This window comes from Xyrauchen texanus, chromosome 20 (genome assembly GCF_025860055.1).
Source record: "Xyrauchen texanus isolate HMW12.3.18 chromosome 20, RBS_HiC_50CHRs, whole genome shotgun sequence".
Classification (NCBI taxonomy): Eukaryota; Metazoa; Chordata; class Actinopteri; order Cypriniformes; family Catostomidae; genus Xyrauchen; species Xyrauchen texanus.
Genome location: NC_068295.1, coordinates 39,051,268 through 39,070,668, shown reverse-complemented (window position 1 = coordinate 39,070,668; position 19,401 = coordinate 39,051,268). Strand labels below are relative to the sequence as shown.

At 37.9% G+C, this 19,401-nt stretch overlaps 1 protein-coding gene across 1 annotated transcript in view; it reads left to right on the top strand.

Moving 5' to 3' along the window:
• LOC127660590 (CUB and sushi domain-containing protein 1-like) overlaps positions 1 to 19,401 on the top strand; it is a 524,643-nt gene that overhangs the window by 292,011 nt on the left and 213,231 nt on the right. Inside the window, exons 17-22 of the mRNA XM_052150909.1 lie at positions 3,416 to 3,604; positions 9,131 to 9,247; positions 10,427 to 10,642; positions 11,572 to 11,760; positions 16,677 to 16,846; positions 18,414 to 18,570. Coding sequence (XP_052006869.1) covers positions 3,416 to 3,604; positions 9,131 to 9,247; positions 10,427 to 10,642; positions 11,572 to 11,760; positions 16,677 to 16,846; positions 18,414 to 18,570 — 1,038 coding nt within the window. The remainder of the gene's footprint in view (positions 1 to 3,415; positions 3,605 to 9,130; positions 9,248 to 10,426; positions 10,643 to 11,571; positions 11,761 to 16,676; positions 16,847 to 18,413; positions 18,571 to 19,401) is intronic.

Below are 19,401 nucleotides of genomic sequence, written 5' to 3'. Positions count from 1 at the left end.
TCCTCTTCACTGTGAAACATTTTAGTGTGGATTTACAGTATCTTCCTGGCAGCCAGTTGCCTTACTTTCACAGTAGTTTTGCAGTAGTAGTTCTACAGTTTATTACAGTGAAATGGCCACTGTAGATGACAATTCCCAACACACTGTCGTTTAACCTTATGTTTTAATGGATGTAGTTCTTGGGCTAACTGGAAGAAGTCAGAATAGGATCTGGTATATATTTTACTGGATTCCACACCTCATATGCCTCTGAAAGAAATGTATGCTACTGTATGACCTGTACATACTGGATGCTTCATGAAAATCAAGTATAATAACAGAATGGTAATGCTAATGTCTTCTTCTTCAATATATTCAATACATATAGTATACAACATCCATGCCATGTCCCTTTTTCCAGTGGCCCTAACTGCACAAATGCAAATACTATTTTCAGAAAAACCAATTGATTTGACAGACAGTCTTCAGTTGCTCTTTTTCCACATTAATTTAACATCTTTATTATAATGTAATGCACTGCAAGAGACAGAAAATTGAGAAATATGGGAACATGAGGTGATTCTCAACTGATATTCATGAGTCCCAATGATTTACCTCTAACATCATGGCCATAAGCGTGAAATCTCTGAGGAAACTCATTCTTGTCAATGCGTTACCATTATTCAGGTTAGGGGTCTCATTTGGCCCACGAGAAAGAATCATACGGCCCCCGTGAGAGTTACTAGTTTATCCTCAAACCTGGCCCGCAAATTAATTTTTACTTTCTGCATTTTGTTGGTTTTTAATGTTTCCCATAATTCCCCTCAAAGGATTATTAAACTATAACCTAATATAGTCCACATGGTTTATTACACACTTAACAAAACTAGATCACTTCCATCATGATCTACAGAGCTGCTTGGAAGCATCCATTGATGTGATGCGCGTTCAGGTGACAGCTTCCATTTTTGATGCGCTGTACTACAACTCAAGTCACTTATTTTGCCCGTACATCTGAAATAAAATTATTCAATTTTCAAAAATGTGTTAACATATTGCCTTGTAACTTATGTCCTTATAGGCCTATATTTAAATAACATCTCACAAATAGCTGCTTGTGATGTTTCCCGTCTCCAAATGGAACTTCTACTTTCAATGGGTCTGCCATTACATTTCATTTACATTTACATTTATTCATTTGGCAGACGCTTTTATCCAAAGCGACTTACAAAAGAGGAAAACATAAGCGAATCATCTTAAGGACACAAAAGTACCATATTACAAAATTTAATTAGCATCAGAATAGTATTCAAAACATATACAAGTGCAATTTATTTATTTATGTTTAGTGACTATTTAAGTGCTGTTGAAAAAGATTAGTTGTTTGAAGACAGAGCGTGAGTCAGCTTCACGGATGGAGTTGGGAAGGTCATTCCACCAATGTTGTACGATGAAGCTGAAAGTCCGAGAAAGTCTTTTGGTGCTTATTTGTGTTGGTACAAGAAGGCGACGTTCCTTAGCCAACTGCAGGCTTCTAGTGGCCGTGTAGATCTCCAGAAATGATTTTAGGTATGTTGGAGCAGACCCAGTGATTGTTCTATATGCCACCATCAGAGCCTTGAATTTGATACGTGCATCAACCGGCAGCCAGTGGAGAGAGACAAAGAGTGGTGTAACATGTGCTCTCTTTGGTTCATTAAAGACCAGACATGCTGCTGCATTCTGGATCATTTGCAGAGGTCTAACTGCACATGCAAGAAGGCCTGCAATGAGAGCGTTACAGTAGTTCAGTCTAGTTATGACAAGTGACTGAACAAGCAGTTGCGTGGCATGTTCAGAGAGGAAGGGTCTTATCTTCCTGATGTTGTAATGAGAGTGTAAATCTACATAATCTTTCGGTATCCGACACATTTATGCAATAGCCAACACATTATTAATCTACTAAACATGCAGATCAATCTGCTAGATAGCTGTGAGGGAGAGATGAGTAACTCAACTCTGAAAACATCTACCATGTCCACCATGCACCAATAACTAAAACTTTTAACTGAGCACTATTCACTGGCACGCTCTGCCTCTGCATCAGTCCACAGCACCACGGCAAAATAAATAATATTGTGTCGTGAAATTTAGGGTGACCAAATGTCCTCTTTTTCACAGACATGTCCTCTTTTTCAGAGCCGAAAAAAGCCTCCAGCTAGAATTTCAAAACTGGCTAGAAATGTGTCAGATATCGTTCATATCTTAATATTCTACAGTTAGGACTATTTTGTATTCTGTGTATTTTGTACTGCACACATCAGTTTTCACAGGTTTACTTGTCTTTATGTGATTATTTTATTCTCTGTGCGTATGGAGTGGTGGTGATGTAGTGAGCTAAAGCACTAAACTGTTAAGCAGAAGGTTGTTGGTTCGATTCCCACAGCCACCACCATTGTGTCCTTGAGCAAGGCACTCCAGGTTGCTCCAGGGGGATTGTCCCTGTAATAAGGGCTCTGTAAGTCACTTTGGATAAAAGTGTCTGCCAAATGCATAAATGTAAATTTAATGTAAATGAATAGAACACCTGCTTCCTCACACTTAATGTATTAATTTATTATTGTCTGTATCGAGACAACATCAAGTATACTGCATATCAGGGAAATATGAGGGGAGAAACAAGCCCTGCTTCTCTATTCACATACAATCCAAACAAAATATTATCTGACAAGCACAAAAGATGTCAGCCAAAGAAGAGTTTTTCCTAAAATATTTATCTTCAGGGAAGTTTGACGGCACAGCAGGAAGGCTAAAAAGTTTTGGAGGCTATCAAACAAAATATTATTATTTGCACTTGAGGGAAATGAGACTTAAATGTGGTTACATATTCACAACGTTTTTTTTTATTTTTGTATAAATTATATTTAAATACTTATTCTTATTTGTTAATGTTAAATATTTACTGTGTGTTTGTGTGTATACAGTACATATATATATATATATATATATACGGTATATACACAGTATATCAACTGCTCAACTGGCCCTTGATCAAGAACAACACCTGGCTGGTGGCCCCCAGGTAATTTGAGTTTGAGACCCCTTATTCAGGCATTTCAGATGGCTATCAAAGACTTTTTGTTGCCACATAATAGAAGCGAATCATTGTGACACTGACAGGTTGAAATATTTCTCATATGCCGGACTCTGAGGGGAACTCTCAGCTTTGGTAAACAGTGCTAACAATTTTTCACAATTGTATTCAAAGCATAGAAAAGGTAAGTGGATAAAAATGTATTGGTTAAAGAAAGGGAATGGGAAAAAGGCAAAACCCTTGAAACCACAGGGGAACTGACCTATGTTGATTTATACTGTATAAACTGCTTCTGACACCATCCTACTTTCAATTTGGACCCTGGAGTTGAAATTAAATATTTTTTTTCCCTTGTTCTCACAGGCATTATGATGGAAACCGATTCGTGTTTAGATCCAGGGATCCCAGTGAATGGGAAGAGGCATGGGAATAATTTTATCATCGGCTCCAGGGTGACATTCAGCTGTGATCAAGGCTACACTCTGAGCGATGAAGAGCCCATTGTGTGTGAGAGGAACCATCAGTGGAACCACGCTCTGCCCAGCTGTGATGGTAAGCCACATTGTGCTCTCTCAATAGAGCACAACAATTGGGTTCTGGAAGTAAAAATCACATTCATGTTCTCCATAGAGTAATAGAATTTAACAATAACAAATTTATATTTCAAGACAGACCTACCATGAGCTCAGAGTTTGTTAAGTGATTGTATATGCTTCTTTAAAATCCACACATGAATGTGATTTCAATGTATTTATTTATTTGTTGGTTTAATTGCCAAAATCCAGGTAAAGAACTACAGTACCTATAAACCCAAGGTCCACCAATCAGAGAAGTTGCGGTTACAATGAAAATGTAACCCTTAAGTTATATCATATCTATAAAAGTTTACTATCACATGATATGATTTATATTTATTTGTTTATTAAAGAGGTTATGAAGGGGCCATTATGAAAATGTGTGCTATTTATTATAATTTTATTATCTTCCACAAGGTCCGCTGATAATGTTATAAAATATTTTTTGGCGCCAATGCAGTAATCATTTAGTAATATATGATAATTTTCCTCCCTGTTTTTGGCCCTCTGTCTGAAATGCTCTATTTTGGCTTAAGCTCCTCCTTAAAACGTCCACACTGTTATGATTAGCATACATCATGCAGCCCCTCAAAATCAGTAAACTCAATCAGAAGATAATGAACAAGCCCCTCAACATTATAAAATAAAATTGCAGGGTTTACACATAAAGAACATCCGACACATTGCATCTGAATATATTCAACTGTATATACGGTAGGCACACTGATGTGGACAATGCCGGAAACCCATTGAAACTGTCAAAGACGTCCATCTAGTTTATGTTTACATACACCAACAATTAAGAATAGTGCAGATGGGTGACAGAATGCATCCTTGACACGTTTGTACTCAAAACAACAAGAGGCAGCAGCTGAATGAAAGAGAATTGCTTGTCCGTTTCAGAGTTGTAACTTGACACTGCGTCTTTTAAAAGCAGAGAGATGCATGACAGTGGTCAAAGAGTCTGTGAAGTTCATGTTTATATACAAAATCATTGAAAATAGCCCAGATGGGTCCCCTTTGGTGTTCAGGACAACACATTCTCACACTGACTCGTCACATACGGACGCTTCGGGCAGTTTCGTCACATACTGATGCGCCGGGTATACCTTTGGCGTCATTTTTCGACGCACAGGGCGGTCCGATAGACTTCTATGTATCTCCGCGAACCGGAGCGTGTAGCGTTGAAATGTCACGTCTCGGGTAAGCTCACGCCGCGAATGGGTCGAGAGTCGAGACCGCAATCAATAAAAATAAAAAGGAATAGACTACAATGGCCCTCCAACTGGTTTTTTATGTTTCAAAACCGGACGCGTCGTAAAATGACGCCAAAGGTACACCCGGCGCGTCAATAAGCGACGCCAAGGGGTCCTGCCCTAGCATCCGTATGTGACGAGTTGGGGTGTGAGAGTGTGTTGTTCAGGAATAGGAAGCCACACAAGGCCTCCTCTATTGAACTGCATATCAGTGGGAGGGGCCAAGGGTGCGATGACGCAAGTTGTGGGGTGTGTAAATACAAATGAGCAATGTCTTGTGATGTCAAAAACAGACAGATTTAAAAACAAGACATTTTAGCTGGGCGGTAATTATAAATGCTCAGTTACCTCTTATATGTCGAGGAAATCTCAAGGAATATGTCATTCTCCATTTCCTGACCCTTTTAAAAGACAGTTGAGTGCTTTATTAATACAAATGACTATTTCATGACGATTTTGGGTGGTGAATTATGAAGACCCCATTACATGTACACATATTATACATGCTATTTGCTACTCAAGATGTTGCTGTTGTTTCATTGATATAGCAAGTACAAAACAAGAACAGTATGATATGGCTATTGCCAATTGGATGTACTACTGAAATTCTATATGTTGACCATCTATTTAGACTTAATAAGTGCCTGAGAAAATACATACAGTACATGTAGCTTATGTGTTTGGTTTAGCTTATATTTATTTGACAGCCTGTTGTTATTTTTGTGATAATAACAGGCTTGACAGTACATTATCCCTTACATAATCAGTGACTATAATATAGTATTTTATATTCTACCATCAAAGCCCATAAAATAATTTGAGAATACAGTCTTTTACCATTGTCTTTTGGTCAAATTTTCATATACATTTGGCTTCAAATCAAATTTGTAATGTTGTGGTTAGTCTCAGAGATGGTTGGCTCATGGCATAGACCCAACTCTTTACAGAAGAATTGTTAAAAATCCCTATTGTGAAAATGGATGAGAACAATACTTATAGAATCAAGGCCACCGCTGAAAATGTGTTCAGGCACTTTTGCATCTTTTCTAGTTTCAGACAGTAAAAGAGGACTCTCCTCCCAACCTGCTAGTATGCACTCCCCCAAGATTCGACTACATACAATTTTGATTAGAGGAGAGGTGACTACCGTGAGCTGTTTCATAGATAACCATATACTGAAAAAAAAGGAAAGCAGGAGCAAATAATAAGGAAACGGCCACAAAGAGTCCTTAGCCAGACATGCAAGAGTGCCTAGAGGAGAGTGCCCTACAAAGTTGTTTAACTTATTTTTTTCCAAATTGCTGGGGTTGAAGTAAATAAGTGTTTTCCAGTCAGAACAATCAGCCCGTACATTCCAGAATCCCTAATGTCCCCCTCTGCCTGCGTCTTATCAGCTGTGCGTTTCCTCTAATAGACTGATGGACTCTCATCAGAGCTTGACTTCATTAGAGACAGCACAGCTACTCCCCGTTTGTTGTGGAGATGTAAATGCATGTTCATGAAGGATTACATGTTTCCCTCCTGTCAGACTGATGTTTTTTACTAAACGAATAATCCTGAATTTACATTCTGCTTGAATGAGCCACGTTTGAAAATGTACAAAAGCAGACACTTCTCTTTCAGTCTGTTGTTATATGGATTGTTTGGCTTAGCTTAAGAAAATCTGTGCTATTTTTGGAAAAGGTCTAGCTCCTTAAAAAGACAGTTTTCTATTTGAAATAAACACTGGATGGGCCATTTCAGGACAACAGTACTTGTGATGAGAGTGTTGTGTACCTGCCCTGTTTGATTTATTTTGATGTACAATATGTAGGACAGTAATCATTGCTCAAGGACACATTCAATACTCTTTTGTTTTGCCTGTCTTTTAGTTTTGTTGCTTCAAGCCTAATAAGTTTCTACTTCTTTTTTTATTTTGTCTGTCTCTGCTGATGGATGTTTTCCAGTTGGAATATATTGTCGGAGTTGTTACATTTTCTTTTGATCTTCTTACACATAATCTCACTGTATTCACAGTCAACTTCTTATTAGTTAGTGAATCTTTAAATGTATCAGCTTTTCATGTCAAATCATGTCCATTTCCATGTTTCACATTCATCATACTGTAGTTTACAAGGAGAGGAAGTATTATATCTGTTTTATGGCATTTATTTATGGTAATATTACATGTTCTTGATATTGTTTTCCAAGAGTGACCCAGATATCTGCATCAACTCAACATGGACTCATAGTTTAGCCAATGTTAATCATGTTGGTATTTCAATGAGCAATTTGCATCACAATTGGCACAACTAATCACATTCAGTTTAACAAGACAATGGAAGCCTCTCATCACATGCATCTGTGTTTTGTCTGTATTAACAAAAAAGCAAGGTTTATATGGAGTGTGGCAAAAAGTCCTCCTGATGATAGAAATTAAGGTAGCACTGAAATCTATTGCAAAGTAAGTTACTTGAATCCCCATATCTTGGAAAGTTCATTTAAAACTGCATTGCAGGACAAACCTTTTGAATTGGGCAATTAAACAACCTTCTAGCAATGCACTAGCAGCCTCCCAGAATACAACAAAGATACAGTATGTGCGAAAAACACTCAGAACACCTTAACAACCGCATGTGTAAATCCACCCAGACACCTTAAAAACCGCATATCAACGTCCTGGCAACCACCAAGAATACCTTACTAACTGCATAACAACACTAGCAACCACCCATAACACCCTTGATAAAGCATGGCAACATGTGAAAAAACACTTTGGACACATTAGCAAACAAACATAGCATAGCAACACCCTGGCAACCCTAGCAACTGCAAGTAAATGTGCTGAAGAACTAAGAACACCTAAGAGGCTGCATTGCCACTAGCAACCACCCAGAGCATTTACTAGCCACTACCCAGAGCATCCTATGAAATGCATAGCAACATTCTGGTAACCACCCAGAACTCTCTTAACAACTACATAGAAAAAGCCTTCAACCACCTGGAACACCCTAGTAATCATATAGAAACATCCTAGCAACTACCCAGAGCACCCTAGTAACTGCATAGCAAAACCATAGCAACCACTCAGAACACTGTAGTTACCACATAGTAACACAATAAACTGCATAGCAACACCCTGACAACCATCCAGAACACTGAAGCAACAGCATAGCAGCACATTTAAAACCACATTGGACACCTTAGCCACCCCATAGCAATGCCCAAGCAACCACCCAGAGCATCCTAGCAACAGAATAGGAACACCCTGGCAACGATCCAGAACACCCTATCAACCGTGTCGCAACACCCAATCAACCCCATAGAACACACAGGATTGACAACCACATAGAGTGTTCAGGGTGGTTACTAGGATATTGCAATGTGGCCACTAAGGTGTTCTTAGTGTTTTCAGCACATTTATTTGCAGTGGCTAGGATTGCCAGGGTGTTGATTTGCTATGTTTGGTTGCTAGGACGGCTTGAATATGTGTCCTGGGTGGTTTTCACATGTTGCTATGCTGAATGTTATTTAGTGTGTTACTATGCAGTTACTAGGGTGTTCTGGGTGATTTCTAGTGTTGCTATGCAGTTGCTACAGTGCTCTTGGTGGTTCCCAGTGTGCTGCTATGCAGTTGCTAGGATGCTCTGGATGATTGCAAGGATGTTGTAACACAAGGATAGTAACACAATAAAAAAACACTTAAAAGACCTTACAAACTGCATAACAAAACCATGTCAACCACAACAACACATTTAAAACAACCCAGGACACCTCATAGAAATGCCCTAGGAACCACCCAGAGCATCCTAGCAACACCCTAGTAACCCACCTCAACACCCTAGCAACTGCTAGCAATTTGCTAAAAACCACAGAGGACATCTTGGCAACCACATATCAAATCCTGGGAACCATCCAGAGCAGCCTTGCAACCACATAATAACGCCCTTGCAACCAGCCAGAAAACCCTTGCAACTCATAGCAACAACTTCGCTACCACCCAAAACTCACTAGTAACTGCATTGCTACACATTTAAAACCACTCAGAGAACCTAGCAACAGTGTAGTAATACCCTGGCAACCCAGAACACACATACCAGCATGCTCACAACCTTTAGCAACTGATAGCAATTACCTAGCAACCACACAACATCCTAGAATTGAGGAGGCGAGTTTTGCACAGATTTTATTGGGGTGTGTGGGGGGGGGGGGTAATACTATGTGTATTAGCTCATATTCAAACACAAGTCTTTCTTGTTCTCTTCCAGCTCTGTGTGGCGGTTATATATATGGAAAAACTGGGACCGTTTTGTCCCCTGGTTTTCCAGATTTCTACCCAAACTCTCTGAACTGCACATGGACAATTGAAGTGTCCCATGGGAAAGGTAAGACAAAGGGATTTTATGTTACAGCATTAGTACTCCATTGGATTTGTTCTAGAATCCCACATTTTGGCATCTGCATAATTTGGCTAGCTTTTACCAAGTGCATTTGTGCCAGAATAGCATTGAGGTTTTAATTGGATACATGATCTTTGACGTCAATAAAAAAAATGTCAGAAGCGTTTTCTCCTCTGTTTTAGAAGGTGATACACTTTAAGCTATTATGCTATCCTAACTACAGCAAGCACATAAATATGTTATAAGTTGCATTTACCTATAGCTGTGTTCCAGACTACACACACACGCTGTGCACTTACAAAATGCACAATATCCTCAGCCATGTAGTTTATGAGTTTTCAAAGTGTAGAATCGTCCCAAATGGAATACTAAACGTTTTTTTACCGCATGGAAGAGTTCGCCGTTTAGCAGCTGATGAAAGTGACGTTTCAAACCCAAGCACTGTGTTGCCGCTAGCTTTAGCATGCTATCCATCCTCTGTTCAACACTTATATCTCAATAATATAAATATTCACACAGCATGGTATGATGTAGTAGTATGAAGTGTTTAACTCACTTTGGTAATGTGCTGTCTTCACAGCAGTTTCTCTAGTCATATTCTCCATTATTTAACCAGTAACTCCGCCCCTTCCACTATGTACGACAAGCCGTGTGCGCTAAGTGCACAAAGTGTCTGACATTTCACACTGCATTTTGTCAGTTGAAAAAGTGCATCATATGGGTGATGTAATACAATTCTTTTTGTAGCATTTTCAGTGTAAACATACTACTCGCACTACTTGCACTTCAAAATGAAGTAAAATAGTGCAGAAGTGTGCCGTTTGGGACCCACCTATTGTTTTTGTCTCTGCTGTATCTACCAAGTCAGGACAGATCTGTGACCCATTTCAGCTGAGGACCACAGGGTTAAAACAGATAACAATCTGAGGTGCATTGATTTTACCCAAGAGGCTCCTTTCTGTGCCCTTTCAAAATTACCCTCGTTAATGAATTTAAGATACCTTTCACATTTCTCTACATTTTATTACTCAGCAGCATGTCTGGTGAATCCTATTCCATTTCCGTCAGTATTACGTTGCCTGTGAAGTCTTCTCAGTGGGTTGTGAGGGTGAAACTGAGATTTTGCTGTGACTGACGGCTCTAATCTCATCTGAAACTCCCCAGGTGTGCAGCTTCTCTTCCACACGTTCCACCTGGAAGACTCCCATGATTACTTGCTCATTACCGAGGACGGCAGCTTCACTGAGCCGGTGGCCAGACTCACAGGATCCGTCCTGCCCCCCTCCATCAAAGCCGGCCTGTTCGGCAACTTTAGTGTCCAGCTACGCTTCGTCTCTGACTTTTCTATGTCATACGAGGGCTTCAATATCACCTTCTCTGGTTAGCCATTGCTCATTCTGTTTATTATGGTTTGCTTGAGTGGTTTTACACAAAGTCACACAGATAGCACCTCAAAAGATTATTCTTGAGAATGAACACAATGGACAAAGGACTCACACTGATTGTCAGAATTTTGCACTAATTTGCACAGAACGAAAATAACAAATACGAAATAGAGCTGAAAAATATGAATGAGCAGATATGTTTTTCGAATCTGCTGTATCCCTGCTCCATTTTTTTATTTAGTATATTTTTTGGTATTTACATTTTTATCCCCTTTTCTCCCAATTTGGAATGCCCAATTCCCACTACTTAGTAGGTCCTCATGGTGGTGCGGTTACTCACCTCAATCCGGGTGGTGGAGGAAAAGTCTCAGTTGCCTCCACTTCTGAGACCGTCAATCCGGGCATCTGGTCACGTGGCTCGTTGTGCATGACACCGGAGAGACTCATGCTACTCTTCGTGATCCATGTACAACTTACCACACGCCCCATTGAGAGTGAGAACCCCTAATCGTGACCACGAGGAGGTTACTCCATGTGACTCTATTCCCTAGCAACTGGGCCAATTTGGTTCTGGAGTCACTCAGCACTCAATGGATTCAAACTCGCTTCTCCAGGGGTGTTAGTCAGTTCAAACTGACATGGCTCTTTCCATTTGTTATTATGGTTTTGGAATTTTGAATATAAATTGAAGTTTTATTTGATTTGATTTTCTATGAATATATTATTTGTCCTTTGAATTGTGTGATTATTAGTTCTCTATCACTGTTCTGGTTTCATTTAATTGTATTATTATTTAAATTGTTTCCATTTATTCTTTTTTTTTTTATTTCAGTTAATATGTTCTAATTAGTTTTTATTTATTTATAACACTGATTTCCACACCGCTACATGTTCTCCGTCTAATGCTATGACTTTATATGACAGAGTACAGCCTGGAGCCATGCGAGGACCCAGGAGTGCCCGCTTACAGCAGGAGAGTGGGCTTCCAGTTTGGGGTGGGTGACACGTTGGTATTTTCCTGTTTTGCGGGCTACCGTCTGGAGGGTGAGAATAAGATCACCTGCTTGGGTGGAGGGCGGAGGGTGTGGAGTGCCGCCCTGCCCAGGTGTGTAGGTATGTGGTTGCATGACTTAATTTATAACTCTGAAACATGCAGTTTGTTGTTTAATGTGGCAGAAGCCATAACCAGCTGAGCTGTTCATGTTTTGCATTCTTTATTGCATTTGATAGTTTTACTGCTTGCAACATGCATGTTGAAAATCGGAAATAACTATAACACTGCAAAATGTCCGAATTTTCTTGAATTTATGAGAAATGCAGAGATGTTAAGACTTGTTTTCAGAGAATATTTGTTTACCATTAATTGTATTAACGATTATTTTTATTTATTTATTTATTTTTAAGCATAAAGTTAATAAAAATCAGATCAAAACAAAAACTGGGGCAAAAACAACTATTTGAAAATGTTGTAAGAAAAAAATAAATGAATTCAATATTCTGTGAAAACAAGTCTTACACACAATTTCTCTTCTCTAGTAAGGATGTTTAGATGTGTTTGGAAGTAAATAAGACCGATTAAGTTGTAAGGTTTGGTTGCAATAGATGCTAAATTAATAAAATTTAATAATTTAAATATTTAATGCAAAAAAGTTGGCTATTTTTGTTATATAGTTAGGACCAATTGTTTGGGGGTGGGGCAATACAGTTATTTTATTAAGTAAAATAATCATTAATACAATCATTAAGGAACCAGAATCGGAACTAGAATCACACAATTAAGATACCCATCCCTATTAAGGAGTTAAATTGATTAAAAAAAATTATAAATCATTATACAAAGTAATACGCATACGGCAGATTTGGACACTTATACATTTTTATTGTTTTCTACAAGGATGTTTAAGGATAAAGTCAGGATAGCATAGTATATTACTTCCTTGGTTTATGAAAAAAAGGGTTAAACGTTTTTTTTTTTTTTATTATTATTATTATTTATAAGTGCATTAAATCAGTCATTTCCAAGAGTCTGTAGAAATGGCCCATAAAATAGAGACAGAATCAAGGGTGAAATTTTAGCCAGCGCATATTATTAGAAATCTGGTTCCTTCTTTGGCCCCAAAATGAGCCCATTGCGAAAGCCTCAAATGAATTATTTAAATGCTCTGACTGTTCCCCCGTCATATTAATGATTTATTTATAATAGAACTTGACACAGTGCATTGCAGCATTGTGTGCAGGACTTTCAGAAATGCACCTTGCAATCATAGAGTTGAAAATAACCAGAATGCTAATTAGTTTCCTGTTGATGTAGTTAAGTAGTTAAGGTCATGGATATTTGTGGACAGCATTAAAAATGCTGACAAAATAATTGGTTGTAATTGTGCAGTCCTCCTGTGGAAGCAGGTTTTAATGGTTGTTAATTGCTGCGGTGTAATAAGAGTATGTGAGTGTCTTTAATTGGTCTGGTCAGCACAACAAACAGCCTTAAGGGTTTAGGTAGGGCTGTGTATTCCAGGGGGGATGGGGGCGGTAACCCCAATAATCTAAACAAGCAAGTACAACCACCCCAATATTTATACCATGATCAATGGAAACATTTAAATTCTTCATACTTTCCAACATAAATATTGCTGCGCACCTGAAGTTTGCCAAAAAGCACACTGACACTCCACAACACTACTGGGAAAATGTTTTGTGGACTGATGAAACTAAGTTTAAATTGTTTGGGTAGAACAAGCAGCACTATATATGGTGTAAAACGGGCACTGCATACCAACATGAACACATCATCCCAACAGTGGTGGGAGCATCATGATTTGTGGCTGGTTTTTTCACAGATCTGTGAATGTTTTTTGGGTTTTTCTTCTGTGATACACAAAAATTAATCATCATTTAGATGTAGAGTTTGGGTAAGAGGTTAGACTGTATAGTTAGCTTTAGGTTAGTGGTTAAACTTAGTTAAAAATTATAATAATATTGTTTGTATATGGGAGTAAAAGTTTTACGTTTTTGTACGAGCCAATTTCGCCATTTCATATTATTATTACAACTTGTCAAGATTGGGGTGGATCTTTTGTAGAAAGTAAATAGATTTATACATAATCATTTCTTCTTCTTTTATCCAAAAAATTGCTGTTTATTTCCATCTGTAAGATTTTTATTTGAGTTTGGGGTGGAACTACACTATATGGCAAGTAAATGGCCATTTAGGAGGTCGCTAGGGCAAAACATTCGGGGCTCAAGCACCATTAGCACTTCACAAGCACTAAATTTTCAACTGAACCATTTCGCTTGGGAAACTTTACAAAACCACCTGCTCATGTTGCCAACTCTGCTCTATTCTACTGTATCTGGAGCACGCATCAACTGGGCCTCCCTTGATATGCAAGCTCTAGAGAAAAGATAGCTCAGAGCGAATCACTCATGCAAGTCAAGCAATTGAGCTAAAATCAATATAATGGTGCATACCAAATAACAATACATCTCAATTCAACTGAGAATTTTCCACTGAAAGATTAAAGTGGAAGAAGTCCAACCTCTCCAGCAGCTAGACAGCCCAGACATTATTAACAGCACTGACGAGGAAAATCGCCAACACTGTTACTATAAATACTATACAAATACTATAATTTATTTTTGGAATCATTTGGAATGCCCAATTCCCAATGCGCTCTAAGTCCTCGTGGTGGTGTGGTGACTCAATGACTCAATGGAGGACGAATCTGAGATGGTCAATACGTGCATCTTATCATGTGGCTTGTTGAGCGAACCACCACGGAGGCATCCGCCACAGCATCCACGCACAACTCACCACATGCCCCACTGAGAGCGAACCACATTATAATGACCACGAGGAGGTTACCCCATGTGACTCTACCCTCCCTAGCAACCGGGCCAATTTGGTTGCTTAGGAGACCTGGCTGGAGTCACTCAGCACACCCTGAAATCGAACCCGTGACTCCAGGGCCCCTCATCCGTGATCTTACCAGTGCATTGCATTGTAGTTATAAGGGCTGATACATAATTGCCTTTAAAGTCTGGACCTTCAAGATTTATGTACAAATTATGGACAATTGTTTCCTTCTGTGTAAAATATGTTCTGATCTAATGATGTTTGTTTAAATAACTGGGCTTATTCAACTTTAGAAATTCATAAAGATTAAAATCACTATTTTCACTTGCACAGTCCAAACTCAGTAAAGTGATCTACAGTCAGACAATTATAACTAGTCCTATAGGAATGAGCTGTTTATTACTTTAAAAAATTAAATGTATTTATTTTTTTAATTAATGATTTTCACACAGCACCATAAAGTAAAACATTCTTGGGGTGCGGGGTACCCTTAGCCCTGATGACTTCAGCCCATTATGTTTTCAAACCTAAAGATGCCCCTGCTGCTGATTAACGAGTTTGGTTACCCATTTCACCCAAAAATTTAAATTCTCTTATCATTTACTCACCCTCATGCCATTGCAGATGTGTAGGACTTACTTTCTTCTGCAGAAAACAAACCATTCTTAGAAGAATATATCACCTCTATAAATCCATACAATGCAAGTGAATGGTGGCCAGACATTCGAAGCTCCAAAAATAACATAAAGGCTGCATAAAAGTAGGGGGAATTGATGGCTATCAATATAGTGATACATAAACTTTGGCCAAATAGTGTACCTGTTTTACCAACCAATAGCAAAACGGGGAGTGTTTGAACCTTCCAAGAAATTATGCAAAAATTACACTTTTCTAGTATTTTAGTAATATTTGCCTCTAGCAATCCCAAATGTAATTTCAAAAAATATTTTCAAACAGGTTTTCCAAACACCCATTTTCAATTGGATGGACACACAGATGGAGTTAATCCTGACCCAAATTTAAGCCATTGGTTGATCCAAAGCTTTATATTGAACTGTTCAAGATGCTCAAACAAACAAAGCATTTTATAGCACCACATAGCCACAGTATTGACAGAAAAATCAACCTATACATGCATTACTTAAAGTTCCATAAGTAAACTATAATTCTAAAATAGTTTTTGCAAATTAGGCTACTACAGAATAGAAGTTTAAAATGACTAATTTCAACTTTAACTAAACGATGCAGCTTCGCTATTACTTTTCTCAGTAGCTCATCTCCGAGGAACCAATACATTTTCTCCAGAAGTTTGTGTATCACGAGACAATCATTGCCAGAGAGTTCTACTTTTAAGTTGCTGAGCCCAAGGTCTCAAAGCAGCATCTGCTTCTACACTTACAGAGTTATATGCACCGAATAATAAATTCAAGGACATCTGATACTAACACAGCCGAGAGCTTTTGTGACCAACACCTAACAAGTGCATTAAGACATCCATTTATTAATATTCCTCTGAAGTGTTTGTTACGGTGATTCATCAAAATGAAAAAAAGACTCATATTATAACCTGATTGACCTATCAGCAGGAAATAGAGCAGCAGCTGTCAGGCCACTACAGGCCATTACACTCCTACTTTTTTTATTATTATTTTTTTAACCACAGAAGCAACAGGCCTTTGTCTGTTCCAGTTTGACACCCTTCTGCATAAAGTGAGGTCCATGTAGAAAGTTTGGACAAACTTGAGTGGAAAGCCCTAGACCTGAACCACATGTTTAATATATGCACATTTGCCTAACCAGATGGAAATTGAATTTCTCAGAAATTCCATTAAAGTATTAATTTTATTTCTTATGTTTCTTCAAAAATGCATTAGGAGAAATGTAAATATAAACATATAAGGCAATTGTTAACATAGAGTAAAATGATTGGCTAGAGCTGTGAAATAAATGGATTGCATAGTTAAGAAAATTTGGTATTGGGAGAATTTGATGAGAAGTTGTTGAGTTCATTTTGAGAGCTCTGGCTTTAATATCATGGCAAATCTGAGCCATCTGATTTAATCTCAATGCTGTCTATATCGATAGATTAAAGATATCTTATTTATGATTTTTCTTTCCTATGAGTTATCACCATTGTATCTGTCTTCTACTGTTCTTTCACAACTATTTTGTCTAGCCGAGTGTGGAGCCACCTCTCTGGGCAGTCAGGGTGTTCTACTGTCGCCCAATTACCCAGCTAATTACGACAACAACCACGAGTGCATCTACCGCATTGAGACGGACAGAGGCAAGGGGATCAAGATCATAGCCACAACCTTCCAGCTTCATGATGGAGATTTCCTCAAGGTATGGCCGAGAGCTGAACAGCACCAATAACAGGTTGTGAACATATAGGAAATCTAGGATACGACTGCAACTTAACCTCATTTTTGATTTCACTTCAAACACATAAATGGGCGTTTCTTTAACTTCAGGCAATTTCAGGTCTCAGGGGTTGATTTTTATTAAAACTTGCAAATTTCAACTTTGATCTTTTTGGCATATGAAGGACTCATTAAAACTGAATTGGAAACTTTTTACCATGCCTTTATCATTGATTTGTCATACTTTACCAGTTCATTTTATGTACAGATTGTACTGTTTTGCCTTGTTTCAGACCCAGATTTTCAATATTAAACTATGAAAATCCAGTATAAATGTTCAAACTATGCTAATCTTAACCAAGAGTGAAATAAACAAACAATTTCAATATTTATTGTATGAAAATAATTTCACTTTTCAAAAGTTGGCATCAGAAGCTGTGTGCTTGAGATGAAAGTGATGTTTGAAGAAATTAAATACAATTCAAGGTAATTATCACCTGTGTTCAGAGTAGTTTTTTTTGGCCGTCATTTCAAAGCTGTATGTTTGCAAAATTACAATAATAAAATATGATTACAAAAATAAAATATTATTTAATTGTGCATCCCCCCCAATGTCCTCAATGTATGTTATGGTTTCGGCCCTGACATTACCATCATACAGCCAATTTCTAGTTTAGCCTTTAGGTTTTATTTAAAGGAGACTTCATGGGTTCCACTTTGATTTGGCCAATGAAGAAGTTTGATGAAGTGAACATGTAACAGTTTGTAATCCTAGAGAGACCAGCAAATGGGACTTGGAGACGCCATTAACTATTCATAGATTCATTTACGTTACAGTGCTCAAGGCTCATGTACCATCACAGAAGATAGATGGTCCCTTAAGACCCGTAAGACCACTAATTAAGAAGTCGCAAATGAAGGATACAAATTAGGTGCCTTTGCAGTTCCAAAACACATTAATTTTGTCACAGTTACACTGATTCTGCTGCAGCATTTAATGAGTCATCAAAATACTGTGTTTGTCAACATATACAAATGTTTGAATTGGTTGGCAAATTATCTACATGACTTGTAATGCCGGCAGAGTTTATAAGATTTACAATACATTTATGTACTTTTGCCCTTATTAATGGTCTTATTGATTGGTTGTGGCCATTTTAGTTAATTTTGGTGGCTGTTTTATCAGTTTGCATCATCACAGACAATCAGCTAAAGCAGTAAGTCTGTCTCTAAACATGCAATCTGCATTCATGTGATTTTTTTCGTTCACAGCTTGAAACTGTGTCCCCAGCAACAGAAAAGACTAAAACTGCTGCTTGACATTGATTTACGACCTTTCATATTTTCTCCTACATGCATCTCTTTGCAGAGGCTATTGTCTCAAAATGTATGTAATTTTGGAAAGCAAATACATACTACAATGCAGACAAAGAATGCAACATTTTGTGAAAAAAGACAGAGGGCGGATCATCAAGATGAGCATTTCTGAGATTATCCACTGATGAAACAAGAAGCATGGGCAAATGCGATTTTGTCTTGTGTTTTAACAGGTTTATGATGGTCACGATAGTTTGTCAAGACTACTTGGCAATTTCACAAAAACCGACATGTCTGACGTCATCCTCAACAGTACGTCAAACCACCTCTGGATGGAGTTCAACAGCAATGGCACCGGTACCAGCAAAGGATTCAAGCTGTCATACAGTAGTAAGTTAATTTAACATTTAATATCATTACAAATGTAATCTAATTGCAGGTAAAGCTGTGGTTTTGTCTATGACCAAATAATGTATTTATTTACAAATCACAGGAACAGCTCAAGGGCAAGACACATACAGTATATGATGTCTGTTTATCAAGAGGTGGTTTAATGGAATGGAAAAAATAAATACATTTTTGATAACATATTCTGCCAGTAAATGCATAATAAATCAAATACCATTGTTCTCATTACAATAAAGTAGGAGAAATAATGAAAATGAAGGCACAGCATGTGGAAAGATATAACAGTTTTGTTTACTGGTCACAGACAGTCTGATATTATCCTCGTTATTTCCTTGTTAAGACTTCCAACCTCTTCCCAACTGAAGAAGAAGCAGATCAGTTCTGTTTGAAGGCCCTTTATATAGCTCAAAATGACACTTCATATTAAAGTATCAGGTTGATACATTGTGACTTTTCTTTGTCATATGAGAACTGATTTCAAGCTAAATTTTATCTTGATAACATTCATCTTGTGTCTTAAAAACCACAGGTATGAAACATGGCTAAATGTAATTGATTTTTACCATGCTATCTCTGATGTAGCTGTTCACTCCTACCAGCTGATTATTTAGATTTGTTTTATTGTATTTTTCCACAGAGGACGCTGTTTTTACTGTGGTCATATTTACTCCAACAGAAGCAATGTTACTATTTTGGGTAATAGTTACAAGTCTAAAAAAAGAGCGCGTCTTCTTTGATAAAGTTTCAATTATAGCTGCCATATGGGCTTTGGTGATGAAAGAGGAACTTATTAAATGAAAAGTAAAAATAGTA